Source organism: Cetorhinus maximus, chromosome 9 (genome assembly GCF_964194155.1).
Source record: "Cetorhinus maximus chromosome 9, sCetMax3.hap1.1, whole genome shotgun sequence".
Lineage (NCBI taxonomy): Eukaryota > Metazoa > Chordata > Chondrichthyes > Lamniformes > Cetorhinidae > Cetorhinus > Cetorhinus maximus.
Window position 1 is genome coordinate 103,160,734 of NC_135887.1, and position 16,647 is coordinate 103,177,380.

Consider the following 16,647-nt stretch of genomic DNA (forward strand, 5'->3'; position numbering starts at 1 on the left):
CAGCCTCACACTCCCTGGAAACATTACTGATGCCTGCTCCTCGGTGGTGCTGGTCATTGCTGCCAGAATGTCTTGGGCAGGTGCCACATAATTGCCGCATTCTCTCTGTGTGCTCTCAGGACATTTAAGGTGGGGCTGGACCCCATCGCACCAGCGTCTGTGACCATTGATGCTGTGCACCAGCTCCTGAAGGGCTGAGGTGCTGAAGGCAGACACAGCATTGGATGTGTCTAAAGTTTCTTGGCTGTGTCTCTGAGTTGGCCCTGATCATGGAGCGCAAGTGTGCTCCCTCGGCCAGACAGGATTCAGACATTCATAGAGGCTCTGTGAGCATTCATGGAGTGTCCTCACTGCATGTTGTCATCATCCTCCTGTGATCGAACAACTATTAGGGCCTCCACTGTGTCTCCATGACAGGAGCATTCTCACAGAGGATATTGGCACTGCCATTAATCAGACTGGAGTCAAACGTTCACATCTGCGATGTGAGGATCTATGGGGACACCTCACTGTATGCCGTCATCATCCTCCACAAATCTGGCAGCTATGACGGCCTCCCAAGTGCGCCTGCCTCATCTAGCTAGTGCAAGAGCCTCATCTCCGTCATCGTCATCACCGAGGGCCTCCTCACCCTCATCCTCACTGCTGTCCTCGTCATCCTAGAAAACTTCCAGCTCCTCCTTAGCCAGCTTGTCTCTCTGTTGGAGTGCCAGGTTGTAAAGGGTGCAGCAGACGACGATGATGTGTGACACCCTCTGTGGATTATATTACAGGGCGCCACTGAGACCGGTCCAGGCACCGGAACCCTAATCTTCACCATCCCGATGCTCTGCTCCACCAAGTTGCGAGCTGCAGCATGAGCTTCATTATAGTATCACTCTGCTGCAGTCTGAGGCTGCTACACGGGTGTCATCAGCCACGGCAGCCCCTTCTTCATGAGGTTGCTGCTCCTACTTTTGCGTGGCCAGGAGCCTCAGTCGCTCTCTCCTCCATCTTCTTCAGTCTCTTGTCCCCGAGGAGCCATCCCTGCAGCCTCTGTGGGCCCTGGTAGACTGCAGGGATCTGCGAGCAGCTGAGGATGTAGGCGTCGTGCACACTTCCTGGAAACCGTGCGCACACCTGCAGGATGTGCTTCTGGTGGTCGCACACTAGCTGCACGTTCAGTGAGTGGAAGCCCTTGCGGTTGATGTAGTCCACCGTGTGTAGCGACAGAGACCTGAATGCCACATGGGTGCAGTCGATGGCACCCTGCACCTGTGAGAAGCCCGAGATCTGGGCGAATCCAATGGCCCTTGCATCTTGGCTGTCCCGGTCCCGGGCGAAATGCACAAAGTTATGTGCCATGGAGAAGGTGGCATTCGTGACCTCGGATGCATTTGTGGGTGGCGGCTTGTGAGATCCCACAGAGGTCACCTGTGGAGCCCTGAAAGGAGCCACTGGCATATAAATTGAGCGCCGCAGTCATTTTCACAGTCACTGGCAGTGGATGCCCTCTATGTTCCCTTGGAGCCAAGTCCTGCAGTAACTGGCAGAAATGAACGACCAATTCCCTAGACGTGCACAGTCTTCAGCAACACTATTTCTTGGTCATCTGCAGGAATGCCAAGCGGTGTCTATAGACCTTGGGTGTTGCTAGGTGCCGACCAGCCACGGCTCGCTGTCACTCCTGAGCAGTGTGTGCGGGAGCCCCAGCAACCCCTTCTTCATGAGGTTGCTGCTCCTGCCTTTGCAGTCGCTCTCTGCATCTTCTTCACTCTTTGCAGGCCATCAGGCATACAGCTAGGTCACCAGGACCCATGTTCCTGACATGGTGCTCCTGCAGCATGAAGGAGAGAGAGAGAGATATGGTTATCATGCCTGTACTTAGCGCCATTCCTGGCCCTGTGTGACTGCCCCTTAAAGCTTCCCAGGAAGTGCTGGCCACCCCTCGGATGGCCACAGATGAGTGCGCTGTATGGCTGCCTTGTCAGCCATGACAGGGAGGCTTTTAGCAGGTACAAGGGAAGCAAATCAGCAAAGGCATTAGTGAAGTACAGAAAGTGCAGGGTGGAGCTTAAGATAGCAATTAGGAGAGCAAAGAGGGGATATGAGGAAGCTGTGGCTGGTAAAATTAGAGAAAACCCCAAGATGTTCTTTAAGTATATCAATGGGAAGAGGATAACCAGGGAAAGAGTAGGGTCCATAAGGGACCAAGGGAGCAATCTACGGGTGGAGCCAGAGGACATCGCTAGAGTGTTGAATGAATACTTCACATCTGTCTTCACCCAAGAGAATGAGGATGAAGGTATTGAACTCAGGGAGAGAGACTGCGAGGGTCTTAAGCAAATTGATATAGGGAGTGACAAGGTATTGGAGGTTTTGGCAGGCTTAAAAGTGGACAAATCTCCAGGTCTGGATGATTTGCGTCCCAGACTGTTGAGTGAGGCAAGGGAGGAGATCGCAGGGGCTCTGACCCAAATTTTTATTTCCTCTCTGGCCATGGGGAAGGTGCCAGACGACTGGAGAACAGCTAATGTGGTTCTGCTATTTAAGAAGGGTTGTAGAGATAAGCCAAGGAACTATAGGCCAGTGAGTCTCACATCAGTGGTAGGGAAACCATTGGAGAAAATTCTGAAGGAGAGAATCTATCTCCACTTGGAGAGGCAAGGTTTGATCAGGGATAGTCAGCATGGCTTTATCAGACGGAGGTCATGCCTAACAAATTTGATTGAATTTTTTGAGGAGGTGACCAGGTGTGTAGATGAGGGTAGTGCAGTTGATGTAGTTTATATGGATTTCAGCAAAGCATTTGACAAGGTCCCACATGGGAGACTTATAAAGAAGGCAAAGGCACATGGGATACACGGTAATTTGATAAGGTGGATTCAAAATTGGCTTAGTTGTAGGAGACAGAGGGTGATGACAGAAGGATGCTTTAGTGACTGGAAGCCAGTGTTCAGTGGCATACCACAGGGATCTGTGCTGGGTCCCCTATTATTTGTCATTTATATAAACAACATAGATGACTATGTGGGAGGTAGAATTAGTAAGTTTGCGGATGACACAAAGATTGGCCAGGTGATAAATAGTGAGTTTCAGTGTCTTGGGCTACAGGAAGATATAGACTGGATGGTCAAATGGGCCGATAAGTGGCAGATGGAATTTAACCCTGAAAAGTGTGAGGTGATACACTTTGGAAGGAGTAATTTGACAAGGAAGTATTCAATGAGTGGCATGACACTAGGAAGTTCAGATGAACAAAGGGACCTTGGTGTGTGTATCCATAGATCTCTGAAGGCAGAGAGGCAAGTTAGTGGGGTGGTGAAAAAGGCATATGGGACACTTGCCTTTATCAATTGAGGCATAGCTTACAAAAGTAGGGAGGTCATGTTGGAGCTGTGTAGAACCTTGGTGAGGCCACAGCTGGAGTACTGTGTGCAGTTCTGGCCGTCACATTATAGGAAGGATGTGATTGCACTGGAGGGGGTGCAGAGGAGATTCACCAGGATGTTGCCTGGGATGAAACATTTAAGTTATGAAGAGAGGTTGGATAGACTTGGGTTGTTTTTGTTGGAGCAGAGAAGACTGAGGGGCGACCTAATCGAGGTGTACAAGATTATGAGGGGCATGGACAGGGTGGATAGGGAGCAGCTGTTCCCCTTAGTTGAAGGGTCAGGCACAAGGGGACATAAGTTAAAAGTGAGGGGCAGGAGGTTTAGGGGGGAAGTGAGGAAAAACTTTTTTACCCAGAGGGTGGTGACGGTCTGGAATGCACTGCCTGGAAGGGTGGTGGAGGCAGGTTGCCTCACATTCTTTAATAAGTACCTGGATGAGCACTTGGCACGTCATAATATTCAAGGCTGTGGGCCAAGTGCTGGTAAATGGGATTAGGTAGGTAGGTCAGGTGTTTCTCACGTGTCGGTGCAGACTCGATGGGCCGAATGGCCTCTTCTGCACTCTGTGATTCTGTGACACGGGGGACACTGGTCCAAACCAGGATGCTAAGATTTCAAGGGGCTGTGAGCACCTCCAGCAGTAACTGCTCCATGGCCAGTGTTGGTAAGGAGATTGTACAACATGTGCAGTCCAACTGCTTCGCGGTCCAATAAATTGGTCACAGACTCACATCCTGTGCCAGGGTGGTGGAGGGCTTGGTGGCACATTGGTGCCTCCACATTGCTCACGTGGGCGGGCAGTCTAGGAGCCTGACCCCAATCATATCACTGTGAACTGTCTCAGTTGCAGAGGGATGGTCAGTTTATTCTGGTGTCCATACTGCGTGGCAACTTCCCTCGCCCACCCTGCCCCCCACCTCGATTGCTTGTGCGTGGGATCCAACGCCAGGGCAGCAATTTCCCCTGGACACCTCCACCCCGAGTACAGTCACCTCTGGGGCCAGGCAACAGATGCCCACGGACACCACCCCACCACCCCGAAAACTGTTACCACCCTGGCAGGGCAGCAGTTATCCCTGGACACCAGCTGTGCCCCCCCCACCACCGACCCCACAAATTGTCACCTCTGGGCCCAAGCAGCAGTGGCCCCTGGGTACCACCCCCCGAAAACAGTCACCTCCAGGGCCAGGCAGCACCTGCTCCAGGACACCACACCACTTCCCCACCACCCCCCCCAAAAAAAACTGTCACCTCAATGGCAGGATGACACTTCACCCAGGCCCTCCGGCGCCCCTGAAGCCTGCAAAGTGACAGATGACTCTGGCGAGCTGTGGAAAATGATGCTGTTCACTCACATCAGTTCCCCCAAAGTGAAGGCCGCCAAGTGCACGTCGCCTGTGTGCTGTTGTGAAGCACGTCGATGTGCTTTCCCGCCGACGTGGATGGACAATCCGGCAGGGGTCCAGAGCCTTGCGGGATGGCCTTTTAATGCGGTGTTGATGTATTACAATGAGCTTCCTGATGACCGATGGCGGGAAACATGGCCCACAATCGGTGGGCTGAACAGACAATCACGACCTGCCTTCCTGCCCTCATTAACCAGATCACGCCATATTGTCCGTGCACGCCACCTATCATGCCTGCTGCCAGCGGGCACGGAAAATTCCGCCCTTTATCAAACGCCGCTTTCGGTAGACCACATTGACTGCACTATCCACACCAACCCTCTCTGTTACCTCTTGAAAAAACTCAATAAAGTGAAGTAAATACGATTTGCCTCTAACAAATCCGTGTTAGCTGTCGTTAATTAATCCATTTTATCAAAGTGATGTTCGTTCTGTCCCAGGTTATTTTGCAAAGGTTCTTCACCATTGAAGTTAAACTGACTGACCTGTGGTTTCTGGGTTTGTCCTTACACATTTTTGAATGAGGTCTGGCACCACCCCTGTATTTAAGGAGGTTTGGAAGATTATGGCCAATGTCTCCACAATTTCTACCCTTGCTTCCCTTAGCATTCTTGGATGCACCCTATCCGTTTCTGGTGATTTATGAACTTTATATACAGCCAGCCTTTCTAATATCTCATCTTTTACCAATCTTTAGCCCATCAGTATCTCAATAACCTTGTCTTTCACTATAACTGCCTCCACGTGTAGACCCCCTTTTTGGTCCCTAAGCAACCGCACCCCTCCTGTTTTACTATTTATATGCCTGTAGAAGACTTTTAGATTCCTCTTTATGTTGGCTGGAAGTCTCTTCTCATACTTGCTCTTTGACTTTCTTATTTCCTTTTTCACTTCCCTGCTGAGCTTCCTATATTCAATCTGGTTCTAACTTCTATTAGCAACCTGACATCTGTCATTAGCACCCTTTTTCTGCTTCATCTTACTCTCTATCTCTTTTGTCATCTAGGGATCTCTGGCTTTGGTTACTCTACCTTTCCCCCTCATGGAAATATACCTTGACTGTACCCAAATCTTCTCTTTAAATAGTAAAATACCATTTTTCTGTTTACTAGTTTAAGGGGATTTTTTTTCCTAAAAGACAAAATTTAATTTCAAAACATTTTCCGTTAATTAAAGCAAGCTAATTACATCACTTGTGCTTGTTTATATTTATTTTTATCTTTGAGAAGCTAAATACATCACATTGGGACATAGAAACAGGAGTAGTTCAGTTAGCCCCTCGAGCCTGTTCTGCCATTCAATGAGATCATGGGTGATCTACAGTCTAATTCCACATACTCACCTTTGCCACATATCCATGAATACCTTTGGCTAACAAAAATCTATCAATCTCAGATTTAGTACCAATTGCTGATCCTGGAAGTGAGTTCCAAACTTCAACCATCCTTTGCTTGTAAGATTGTTTTCTACTATCACACCTGAAAAGTCTGGCTCTATTTTTATGATTTTGCCCCCTAATCGTAGACTCCTTCTCAACCAGCAGAAAGAATTTTGCTCTATTTACCCTATCTGTTCCCCTTAATATCTTGAAAATGTCAATCAAATCATCTCTTAGCTGTCTAAATGCCAAGGAATAAAGCCATAATTTATGTAATCTCTCATCTTAATTTAAACCCATGGAGTCTAGGTATTATTCTGGTAAATCTATGCTGCATTTCCTCCAAGGCCAATATATCCATCCCATGTTGTGGTGCCCATAACTGCAACAGTTCTCTAGGTGTCATTAAACTAGGGCTTTTTTTTAGCTGCATCACCTGTGTTACCTAATTGTAAGCATCCATATTCATCTCAGAACTTTCATCATCACTATTAACTGCCAAAAAATTGTTCTCAATTCTCACATCTTTGCTGTATATCTTGATTCTGACCCATGCATCCCTACAAAAACAGGACTTGCATTCTGCAAAAGAATCACCACCAACCTCACTGATATTGCTGCATTTTATCACAAAACACATATTCTTGCAATTAATTTCTACCTCTATCCACACCAGCCTAGACTTCAGGGCACCAACATGATATAATTTTAAATCATGTAACTGATTCTCAAATGTGACTAAAAAATTGCACCCAGAGATTCAACTGTTTAAAAACAGGTTTTGGGATTGGTTGCTCTTATAAAAGGTTCGAAAACATCAGAATTCATACCTTGGACAAATTGAAATCTGCCATTGAAAATCAGCAATATAAATATTACATTAACTATTTTTGGCTTTATTTTGCAGCTAACCTCGATCGATTTTCTCCCATGATGCAGCGCCCAATGGTCTCTCAACACAAGCAGCAATGGTCAGCACATCCTCATTTCCCTGGGTCCCACCAGGCGGAATCAGTCACCAAAGCAAAGGGTGGAAGTAGTGGAGGTGGCAACAAAAGCTTCATGACCCAGATCATACCTGTGTATGGATTTGGATTATTTATGTATGTTCTGTACATCCTCTTCAAGGTACTGTGGGCATTATTTACTTGTGGTTTAAGTAAATTTAAGTTATGGTTTACTTATGGCATCATGGTTTATGCTGATATCAAAGCAAACATGTGTTTCAGGCTTCCGTTTTCCTTATTTCTTACACTGTGCTATTCCCTTGCAAAAGTTATTAACATACTCAGAAGTTTGACATAGTATAAAATGGCACAAAAGTCAAGCATAGGAGGTGCAACATAATTAAGGGAAAATGGGTGGGAGGGAAGGGAAGCGGGGCAGTTTATGATGGTCTCTTTTTGGGGTATGGGGTTTGCATTATTGTATAATTGTATTCATGATTTTTAGCACATGTATCTGGCCTCCTGCTGCAGAAGATTGGATATTCTCACCCATACACAAAGATAACTATCTTTTTAGCAACAGGACTGGATGGCATCTTGGTGCAGACATATCAGTCACATGAAAAAAAAGAAAACTTTGTAAATACCGGAACACAAAAACATAAACATAAGGACCACTCAAAAGGGCCAATTTTAACCTCCCCACCTTCTCTTCCCTGCTCAGGGGAAATGCACTGGTGGGAATGGTAAGGTGACATTCCCAACAAGTTCAGGTCCCTCATCACTTTTACTTGCCTAAATTCAGGCACAGGAAGGCTCTCTGCCCCAAATGAGCAGAGGCCTAATTTAAATGGGAATGTTGTATCCCAGTGACATAACTGGGACACAAAGGCCAATTTAACCATGAGTAAATGCTGGTGGCAGCAAGGATCCAGGCCCAGGTTAGTGATCTTAAAAACAAGTTTTAAAGGTTTCTTGTCAGCTAGGAGCAAGGTAAGTAAGCATTCTGGTCTGACAAGGAAACCTTGGGCTCCCCAGGCTTACCCCCATCAATTGTGGCCTTGTTGACCACCTGCCAATTTTTTAAAAAATCATTCATGAGATGTGGGTGTCACTGTCTAGGCCAGCATTTATTGCCCATTCCTAATTGCCCTTGTTCAGAGGACATTTGAGAGTCAACCACATTGCTGTGGAGTCACATGTAGGACAGACCAGGTAAGGACAGCAGATTTCCTTCTTTCTCAAGGACAGTAATGAACCAGATGGGTTTTTATGACAATTGGCAATGGTTTCATGGTCATCATCAGACTTTGAATTATTAAATTCAAATTCCACCATCTGCTAAGGTGGGATTTGAACCCAGATCCCCAGAGCATTATCCTGGGTCTCTGCATTACCAGTCCAGTGACAATGCCATGAATGCCACCACCTTCCCAATCCATACTTAACTTCCTTGGACTGTTACCATGAGCCCTGGTGACAGTCTAACCTCTTCCAATTATGGTTCCTATTCTCAGTAGTGATGTAATCCCATCTACTCAGGGCCAGATTCAGAATTGGAGCACGCAAATGGGACCTGATAGCTAATATTTTCTGGCCCTCGTGCATGGTTGAGTGAGACTTTTCACCACCCGGTGTGACCCTCGCTCCCCCAATTTCCTCCTCGAGTTAAAAATTAGCCCTATTAACATATCAATTAAATCAAGGTTTATAAATTGTGTGGAGAAAGAGAAGAGAAATCTTGTCATTTGGATGAAATGTAGATGAACAGAAAAGATGAACTGCGATTAAATACAGTAGTGCATTTACCGTAGGCTGATGTAGCTCATTTATTGTTCTCCAAAAAAATATCATGCAGACTGAAGCTACCTCTTCAGCAATGTGCATGGTGTCTGGAAGAAATAATGTCACTGATTGAATTTAATACCTCACAGATGCTCACCTTTGGAGGATAGTAGAAATAAGATAAAGCTGAGACCAGCAAATATGATTGGTGCAAATGAAGTATGTTAGGTGTAATAACACATCTAATCTATTTGGTGATCCTTTGATTTAATACTTTGAGGAGTGAACAGGACAACACTCAGATATGATTCGGTATTGCTTTGTGGCCATTATTTGCTGCAGTTTAAGGAAATTATACAACATTGATGAAATAACACAATAACAGGACACAGTTTACTGTTCCAGAGCCTGGATACTTCTGCTTACCTGAAATGATGTTTGGCTGTCAATCAGATTTTATAACAGCAGTAAAGAAAGCCTGTTCAGAGAATTGTAGAACATTACAGCAGAGAAATGGGTCTTCTGCTCACAAAGTCTACACCAGTGTCTTTACTCCATACATTTTTTTTTATTCATTCATGGGATGTGAGTGTCACTGGCTAGACCAGCATTTGTTGCCCATCCCTAACTGCCCCTGAGATGGTGGTGCTGAACCTCTGTAGTCCCTTTGGTGTAGGTACACCTACAGTGCTGTTAGGAAGGGAGTTCCAGGATTTTGGCAGTGAAGGAACAGCAATATAGTTCCAAGTCAGGAGTGAGTGCCTTGGAGGGGAACTTCCAGGTGGTGGTGTTCCCATGTGTATGCTGCCCTTGTCTTTCTAGATGCTAGAGGTCGTGGGTTTGGAAGGTGCTGCCTAAGGAGCCTTGGTGAGTTTCTGCAGTGCATCTTGTAGATGGTACACGCTGTTGCCACTGTTCAATGGTGCTGGGGGGAGTGAATGCTTGTGGATGTGGTGCCAATCAAGCGAGCTGCTTTGTCCTGGATGGTGTCAAGTTTCTTGAGTGTTGTTGGAGCTGCACTCATCCAGGCAAGTGGAGAGTATTTCACCACACTCCAGACTTGTGCCTTGTAGATGGTGGGGAGTCAGGATGTGAGTTACTCGCTGCAAGATTCCTAGCCTCTGACCTGCTCTTGTAGACACAATATTTATATGGCTAGTCCAGTTTAGTTTCTGGTCAATGATAATCCCCAGGATGTTGATAGTGGGGGATTCAGCGATGGTAATGCCATTGAATATTAAGGGGCGATGGTTAGATTCTCTCTTGTTGGAAATGATCATTGCCTGGCACTTGTGTCACTCGAATGTTACTTGCCTCTTGTCAGCCCAAGCCTGGATATTCTCTAGGTCTTGCTGCATTTGGACATGGACAGTCTCTGATGAGTCGCGAATGGTGCTGAACATTGTGCAATAATCAGCGAACATCCTGACTTCAGGCCTTATGATGGAAGGAAGGTCATTGATGCAGCGGCTGAAGATGGTTGGGCCTAGGACACTACCCTGAGGAAGTCCTGCAGTGATGTTCTGGAACTGAGATGATTGACCTCCAACAACCTCAACCATCTTCCTTTGTGCTAGGTATGACTCCAACCAGCAGAGAATTTCCTCCCCTGATTCCTATTGACTCTAGAGTTTTGCTAGGGCTCCTTGATGCCACACTGGGTCAAATGCTGCTTTGATGTCAAGGGCAATCACTCTCGCCTTATACCTACTTTGTACCTTATACCTTAAACCCTGCCTTATGCTTACACACTCTTTAATATTCCTCTTTTCAAATAAACTTTTTAATACCTTTTAACAAATCTATTGCATTCATTCACTCACTCACTCACTCACTCACTGCCCGTAGGCAGGTCTTTGGCTCATTGTCTGCTGATGCGTCATCCTGAGCCGTTTTCTTGGTAGTCTTTATCAGCGGTGGTGTGCCATTGCCTTCCACTCTCAGGGACAGAGGAGGCAAGTCCCAAGTCTACTTTAGCCAGAATGAAAATTGAACCTGCACTGTTGGTATTATTCTAAACCACATGCTAGCCAACTGATCTAACCCTGGCCCTCTCAGTAATATTTTATGGTAGATAATATTAAATTATATCTTCTATTTTTCTGTTATGGTCAGGGGAGTGATAGGTAAACTGCACTGATTTCCTCTCACCACCTGTCCCTAAGCAGAAGGTGTTTTGAATTATTTTTAAAGTATGTGGTGGCATTTTTCCCCAAACCCTCGGTTTGTGTGATCCAATTTACCAATAACCCACAGCAAACTCGTGTTATGATATATTCAGGTCAGTTTATTTCACATTCAAAATCCAGGGGAGGAGTGTTCACAACTTCTCACTTTATACACAGGCACGCACACACACACACACAGACACACAGACACAGTGAAGGTTTCTTTACAATGGCCTTATATCCGTCTCACACAAATGTAACATCATAAACCTCTAGCAATAGCTTATTACAGTCCATACAAGTACATTTTCCATCTTGTTTCACAGCTGCACATCATATTGTACCATTACAAAAATTGTACTTAAACAAAGGAAATAAATGTACCAAGATGAGCAGAATTTGTACATCATAGTATTACCATAACTCAACCCCTGTTTTTCTTTTTCCTCTTATTTCCAGTCTTTAACTCAGCAAAGAAGGTTTCATTTAAACCCACAACCCAATTGTCCTTTTTGTTAGCTATAGGTGTTATTTCATCCACAAGTTCATTATGCAAACTCAACTGTGGTAAGTTCTTATTTTGATTTAGCAAAGTCAAAATGGCAATTTTGTGAGTTAACTTCTCATTTCTTCTCTGATCAAAATCTCTCTTCGCTGTTTCAAGGATGTTGTTGAGATGCTTTTTATGTTCACACAAAGGGATTTTGTACTCCTGTTTGGTTTGATCTTTAAACTTTTTGTGATCTTGTTGTTTCTCCCAATCCCATTTTAAACAGGTCGCTTCCACTTCTTTTTGAACAATGTCTATTACTTTCTCCCTGTGGAGTTTCATAGTTCGTTCTAACCAATCAACTCTTTTGCATAATCCATGAACTATATCATGCCTCTTCTATATAGGTTTTGAATGGTCTTTTGCAAACTGTCCACCTGTCTGGATTCCAACTGCTGTATTTTGTGTATTAGCACCAGCAAGCACTTGTAAATCAGTGCCTCTGGCTATTGACCTGGAAGAGTCATTTTGCAATTTCAGTCCTTTTTGTTGACAATTCTTAAGTTCCAATTCTGCAGGCGCTGCATTTGCTTTCATATTGTCCATTACTGAAGTTGATACATCAGTAATGTTACTTGGATCAGTTTTTTGCTCAATTGGACCACAATTCAGAAAGCAATTTTTATTCACAAGAACAACTTCAGAATAGTGACGCTCCATACCACACATCTTGTCTTTCATCTTCTCCAGGTTGCACTGAAGTTCAAGAATCCCATTGCTCTTTTCAAGATGAAATTTTAACAGTTCATTAGTTTCGGCTTTTAATTCTGCATAAAACCAATTATTGAAATTTACCAACAATTCTTTTTCTTGCCCAAGGTGTTTTCCATGACATTTCATAGCAACTTCTGATGTTTGAAGTTCTTCAAGTTTTAACTGAAGCTTGACCTTTGTTAAGTTTGCTTCTACAAGTTTAGCATTTAGACATTTCAAGTTCTCAGTCAAGCATTCTACTTTCTGTGACTGATTCTCAATTTTTCTCACCAATTCTCTTTCTTCTTTAGCAAACTCTTCTTTTACACATGAAAGTTGGTTTTCTACATTAATCAGATTTTCTTTCAATTGCATGTTATCAGCAATAAGTGTTTCATTTTTGGCCACAGTAGTTTTCTGAAGTTTGATAACATCAACATGATCAATTGTCTGCTGCAATACAGTTGTCGCCACATTACCCTCTCTACTAGCCAAATCATTACGCAGAATAAAATCTACCCCTTCAATGGTGATTTAGGAATAATTCCCACCATAACAATTCCTTTTACAAAGTGACTTTGTAAGTTGACTTTATACAAAGAGACAGGTTCATAAATTCCATTAATACCTCTAATTAATACTTTTTCCTTCATAAGACTATCTGGAACACAAATTGTATCATCAACCACCATTAATGGTTGATCTGCCCCAGTATCTCTCAAGATTTAGATCTGTTTACTTTTGTGTCTACTTATTTTGTTGGAGGAGTAAGGGAACGCTTCTCCCGTCGAAATAAAACATCCAGAACCTCTCATAGTCTGACTTCCTTTGCCAGTAATCAAAGAAGAATTCTCTGGACTTTATCCCCCTTTCCTGCAGATTCTGAAGGAACACATTTCACCTGTACCACTGCTACAGTTTTAACAACCATTTCCTTTTCAGATGTAACCTTTTTTGCAGATTCCTTAGGCATTCCTACTACTAAAATAGGTCTACCATTTAGTTTCCAGTGATCTGCCTGAAGATGTCTCCCACCTCATTACAATGGAAACACTTAGGCCATCAAATCTCACAGCCACCCTCAGCACCTTCCTTTTTGGCCTGAGGAGGAATTTCCTTGGAATTTCCAACTGTCCCTTCTCTCCCCTGGCTACTTGCCTTCCTTTCATCTTCCCACCTTCTATCCTTCTCGGGCTTGTGGGGATGATGGAAAAAGGGTTTGAATCTATGGACCAGCTCATAATCATAAGCCATCCCTGCTGTCTCTCTAGCCATTTTTATCCTCTGGTCTTCAACATGAGTTCTGACTACAGGAGAAAGCGAATCTTTAAATTCCTCCAAGAGAATTATTTCCTTAAGAGCTTCATATGTTGCCTCTACCTTTAATGCTCGTAGCCAATGGTCAAAATTATTTTGCCTTACCATCTCAAATTCAATACAGGCCTGTCCAGGCTGTTTCTTTACGTTATGAAATTTCTGCCTGTACGCTTCAGAGATTAACTCATAGGCTCTAAGAATAGCCCTTTTTACTGCATCATAATTCACAGAAACCTCTTCTGACAGCAATGCATAAACCTCATGAGCTCTACCTACTAACCTCATTTGCTTAGCCATCTTTTCAAATGAGATAAAAAATGCCTCTACACCCCTTTCCTCAAACTTTGGCAGAGCTCGTACAAATTTAAACACCTCCCCACTAGGCTTTGGCTTGGAGGTGGTTGTTTCACCATCAGAACCTTCCTCAGCATCCAAGGCCTTTAAAGAAAAGTCTAGCCTTTTAAGCTGGTATTCCCTTTCTCGTTCCTTCTCTCTTTCCTCCAATCCTAACTTCTCCCACTGGAAGTCAAGTTCTCTTATCTTACCTTGCTCTCTTTCTCTCTCCTGCCTTTCTGTTTGCATTATTTGAAATGCTGTCTCTGTTTCCTTTTCATCACTTTCTCTTTCCCCTTCTGCCCTTTCTCTTTCATTTTCTGCCCTTTCTCTTTCCCTTTCTTTTTCTTTCGCTTCCAGTTCAGTTTCTTTTCATGTTCAAGTTGCTTCATTGGCAACTGGATCTTAGCTAACTCAATCGACTCACCCCCTGGAGAACATGGTCTCTCTGGTCTCAAACGCTGTGCTATTATCTCAGCTATGTCTGTTTTCTTCATCCCTCTATGGGTAATTCTAACTCCAGATTATTGACAATTCCGTTAGTTTACTCTTGATTACTTTTTGTAAACCAGGAAGGGTTACATTAAAAAGTCTGAGCAACCTCCAAAGCCATTTTGAATTCCAACCCATATAATATACCTCACAGCAACTCCAATTTCTTTGTTCAGTACCTCTGTACCTCCATGTACTCATTTAAAGGATTCACAGATCCCATCAACGTTCAAGGATTTCCAATCCCACAAGAGATCCCATTTTATAACAATAATCCTGGATGAACCCTCACTTTGTTATGATCCCAGCTGTTACTGTTGGACAAGCCAAATCCCAGGGTGGAACCCGGCTTGACAGATCCTTACTTTTATTTTTTGTTTAGCTACATGCAGAATGGCTACTGAACAGAGTAACAGGAGTCAGCTGATGAACTTTTAACAAAAGAATAAAACATATATTAAACAAGATGAACTATATTACAATGCTCATTCACCCGCAACTAAACCTTCACAGATATATACAGATTTGTAAGGATAACATAGATTACAAAAGCTATCTTATACACTAATGTTCACAGTAAGTACGGAGTCCATGTAAACCAATAGGCAACCTGTGGTCAGACACACCACACTCTGAAACCAAGGGCAACATTTTCCCCCTGTCGGGGGAGGTGTGCGGGAGCGGGTGTGGGCGGATGGGTTCCCAATCGGTGCCGCCATTTTACGTGGGCGGGCCAATTAAGGCCCGCCTGGCATGACGTCCACCTGGAAGCACTATGCGCTCCCTGTGCGAGCGGGAGGGGGATTCCCTGAGCCGAGAGTGCGCTCTTTCACGCATGTGCATGAAAGAGCGCACAGATCTCCCTGAGGCAAAGTGCTGCCTCAGGGAGATCGGCTCAAATGTGAAAAGCAGTTTGAACAATAGAAAAAATGTTGCTGCCATGTCCCCTCATGTGACACTGTCACATGAGTTGGAACATGTCCATAACTTTTATTTTAAAATATTCTAAAATTTTTAAATCCCTCATGAAACCTCATCCCGCCTGTGGATGAGGTTTATGTTTTTTCAGAAGCCCGCCAGGGCTCCCAGCCTGCCCACCAGCCTTAAGGTTGGACGGGCAGGTCCATTAATGATTTCGATTACTTTTTTAATGGCCTTAATAGGCCGTTGATAGGTCGGCTGTGCACTCACCAACCTGAAAATGTAAATGATGTGGGGTGACATCGGGACGCCCGCCAAATGTCACCCTGCGTCATTTTACGCGCCGACGAGCGGGCCCCGCCCTCTGCTCGCCGACTGGAAGATGCAGCCCCAAGTGACAGATGCCACCCCAAACAGATGCTATGGATCCCTCATCAACTCCCCCCAGACACTTGTCACACCGTGAGCCAACCGGTCTCACTGAACTCCATCTTTCACACAAGGGCTTCCAATCTCCACTCTTGAAGAACTTGCTCTGGAATCCTCGCTTAAACAATGCTTTCCTTCAGATGCCTTCCACAAGGGTCCACCTCCAGGATTTCAAACTCTCCTTCCAATGCTCCTCTCCCCTGGATCACCACGTGCATTCAAACTTCCTTCCACTCATTCCCTCTCAAATGCTCAACCATGCCAACAGAACACCATTGCTTCACATGCCCATGGTAAAGAGGTACAGACCTTCAGCTGTCTCCTTGGATGTTCTGGCTTTTTGCACGCCTATATTGCGTTAAATCTGTGTCCAGCAGCTTTCTTCTCTTTAAGCTTGAAGCTTGGAGCTTTCATCTCTGCTCCTTACTTTCAGTTCCACAGAACAGAACCTTTACCAGATTCCTGCCCTTGTCCTTTGACTAGACTGTCCTCTCAGGACCTTTCCTGTTCCACTCCCCTGGATTTGGGGACTTTCTTCTTTAGTTTCTGGAGCCTGCTTCTGCTGTTCCCTCTCCTGCCCAGCCTCTCTTAACAGCTGGCTTCAACTTAGTTTGGGACTTGCTATCTGTCCCTCTGCTGTCCAGCCTCTCTGGAATCTGACATCAACTGAACCGAAACTGCTTACAATTGAAATGAAACTACTTTTCTATCTTTGTGGGTCCCTCTTTCTGGATCCCTGTTGCTAGGCAACAGCACAGTTTTTTAAATTTGTTTGCTTTAACACCCTTCAAGGGCCATAAAATCTTCATTAAAATGCAGGCATCTTTTAAAGTGAAACTAAAACTCAACTTTTC

General features: G+C 44.6%; 1 protein-coding gene across 2 annotated transcripts in view; it reads left to right on the forward strand.

Annotated features, from left to right (window-relative positions):
• The window catches only part of LOC144684234 (protein RIC-3-like), an 87,086-nt gene that overhangs the window by 49,496 nt on the left and 20,943 nt on the right, over positions 1-16,647 (forward strand). For both annotated transcript variants that reach the window (XM_078547870.1, XM_078547871.1), the window contains one exon: positions 7,066-7,286. In XM_078547870.1, coding sequence (XP_078403996.1) covers positions 7,066-7,286 — 221 coding nt within the window. The remainder of the gene's footprint in view (positions 1-7,065; positions 7,287-16,647) is intronic.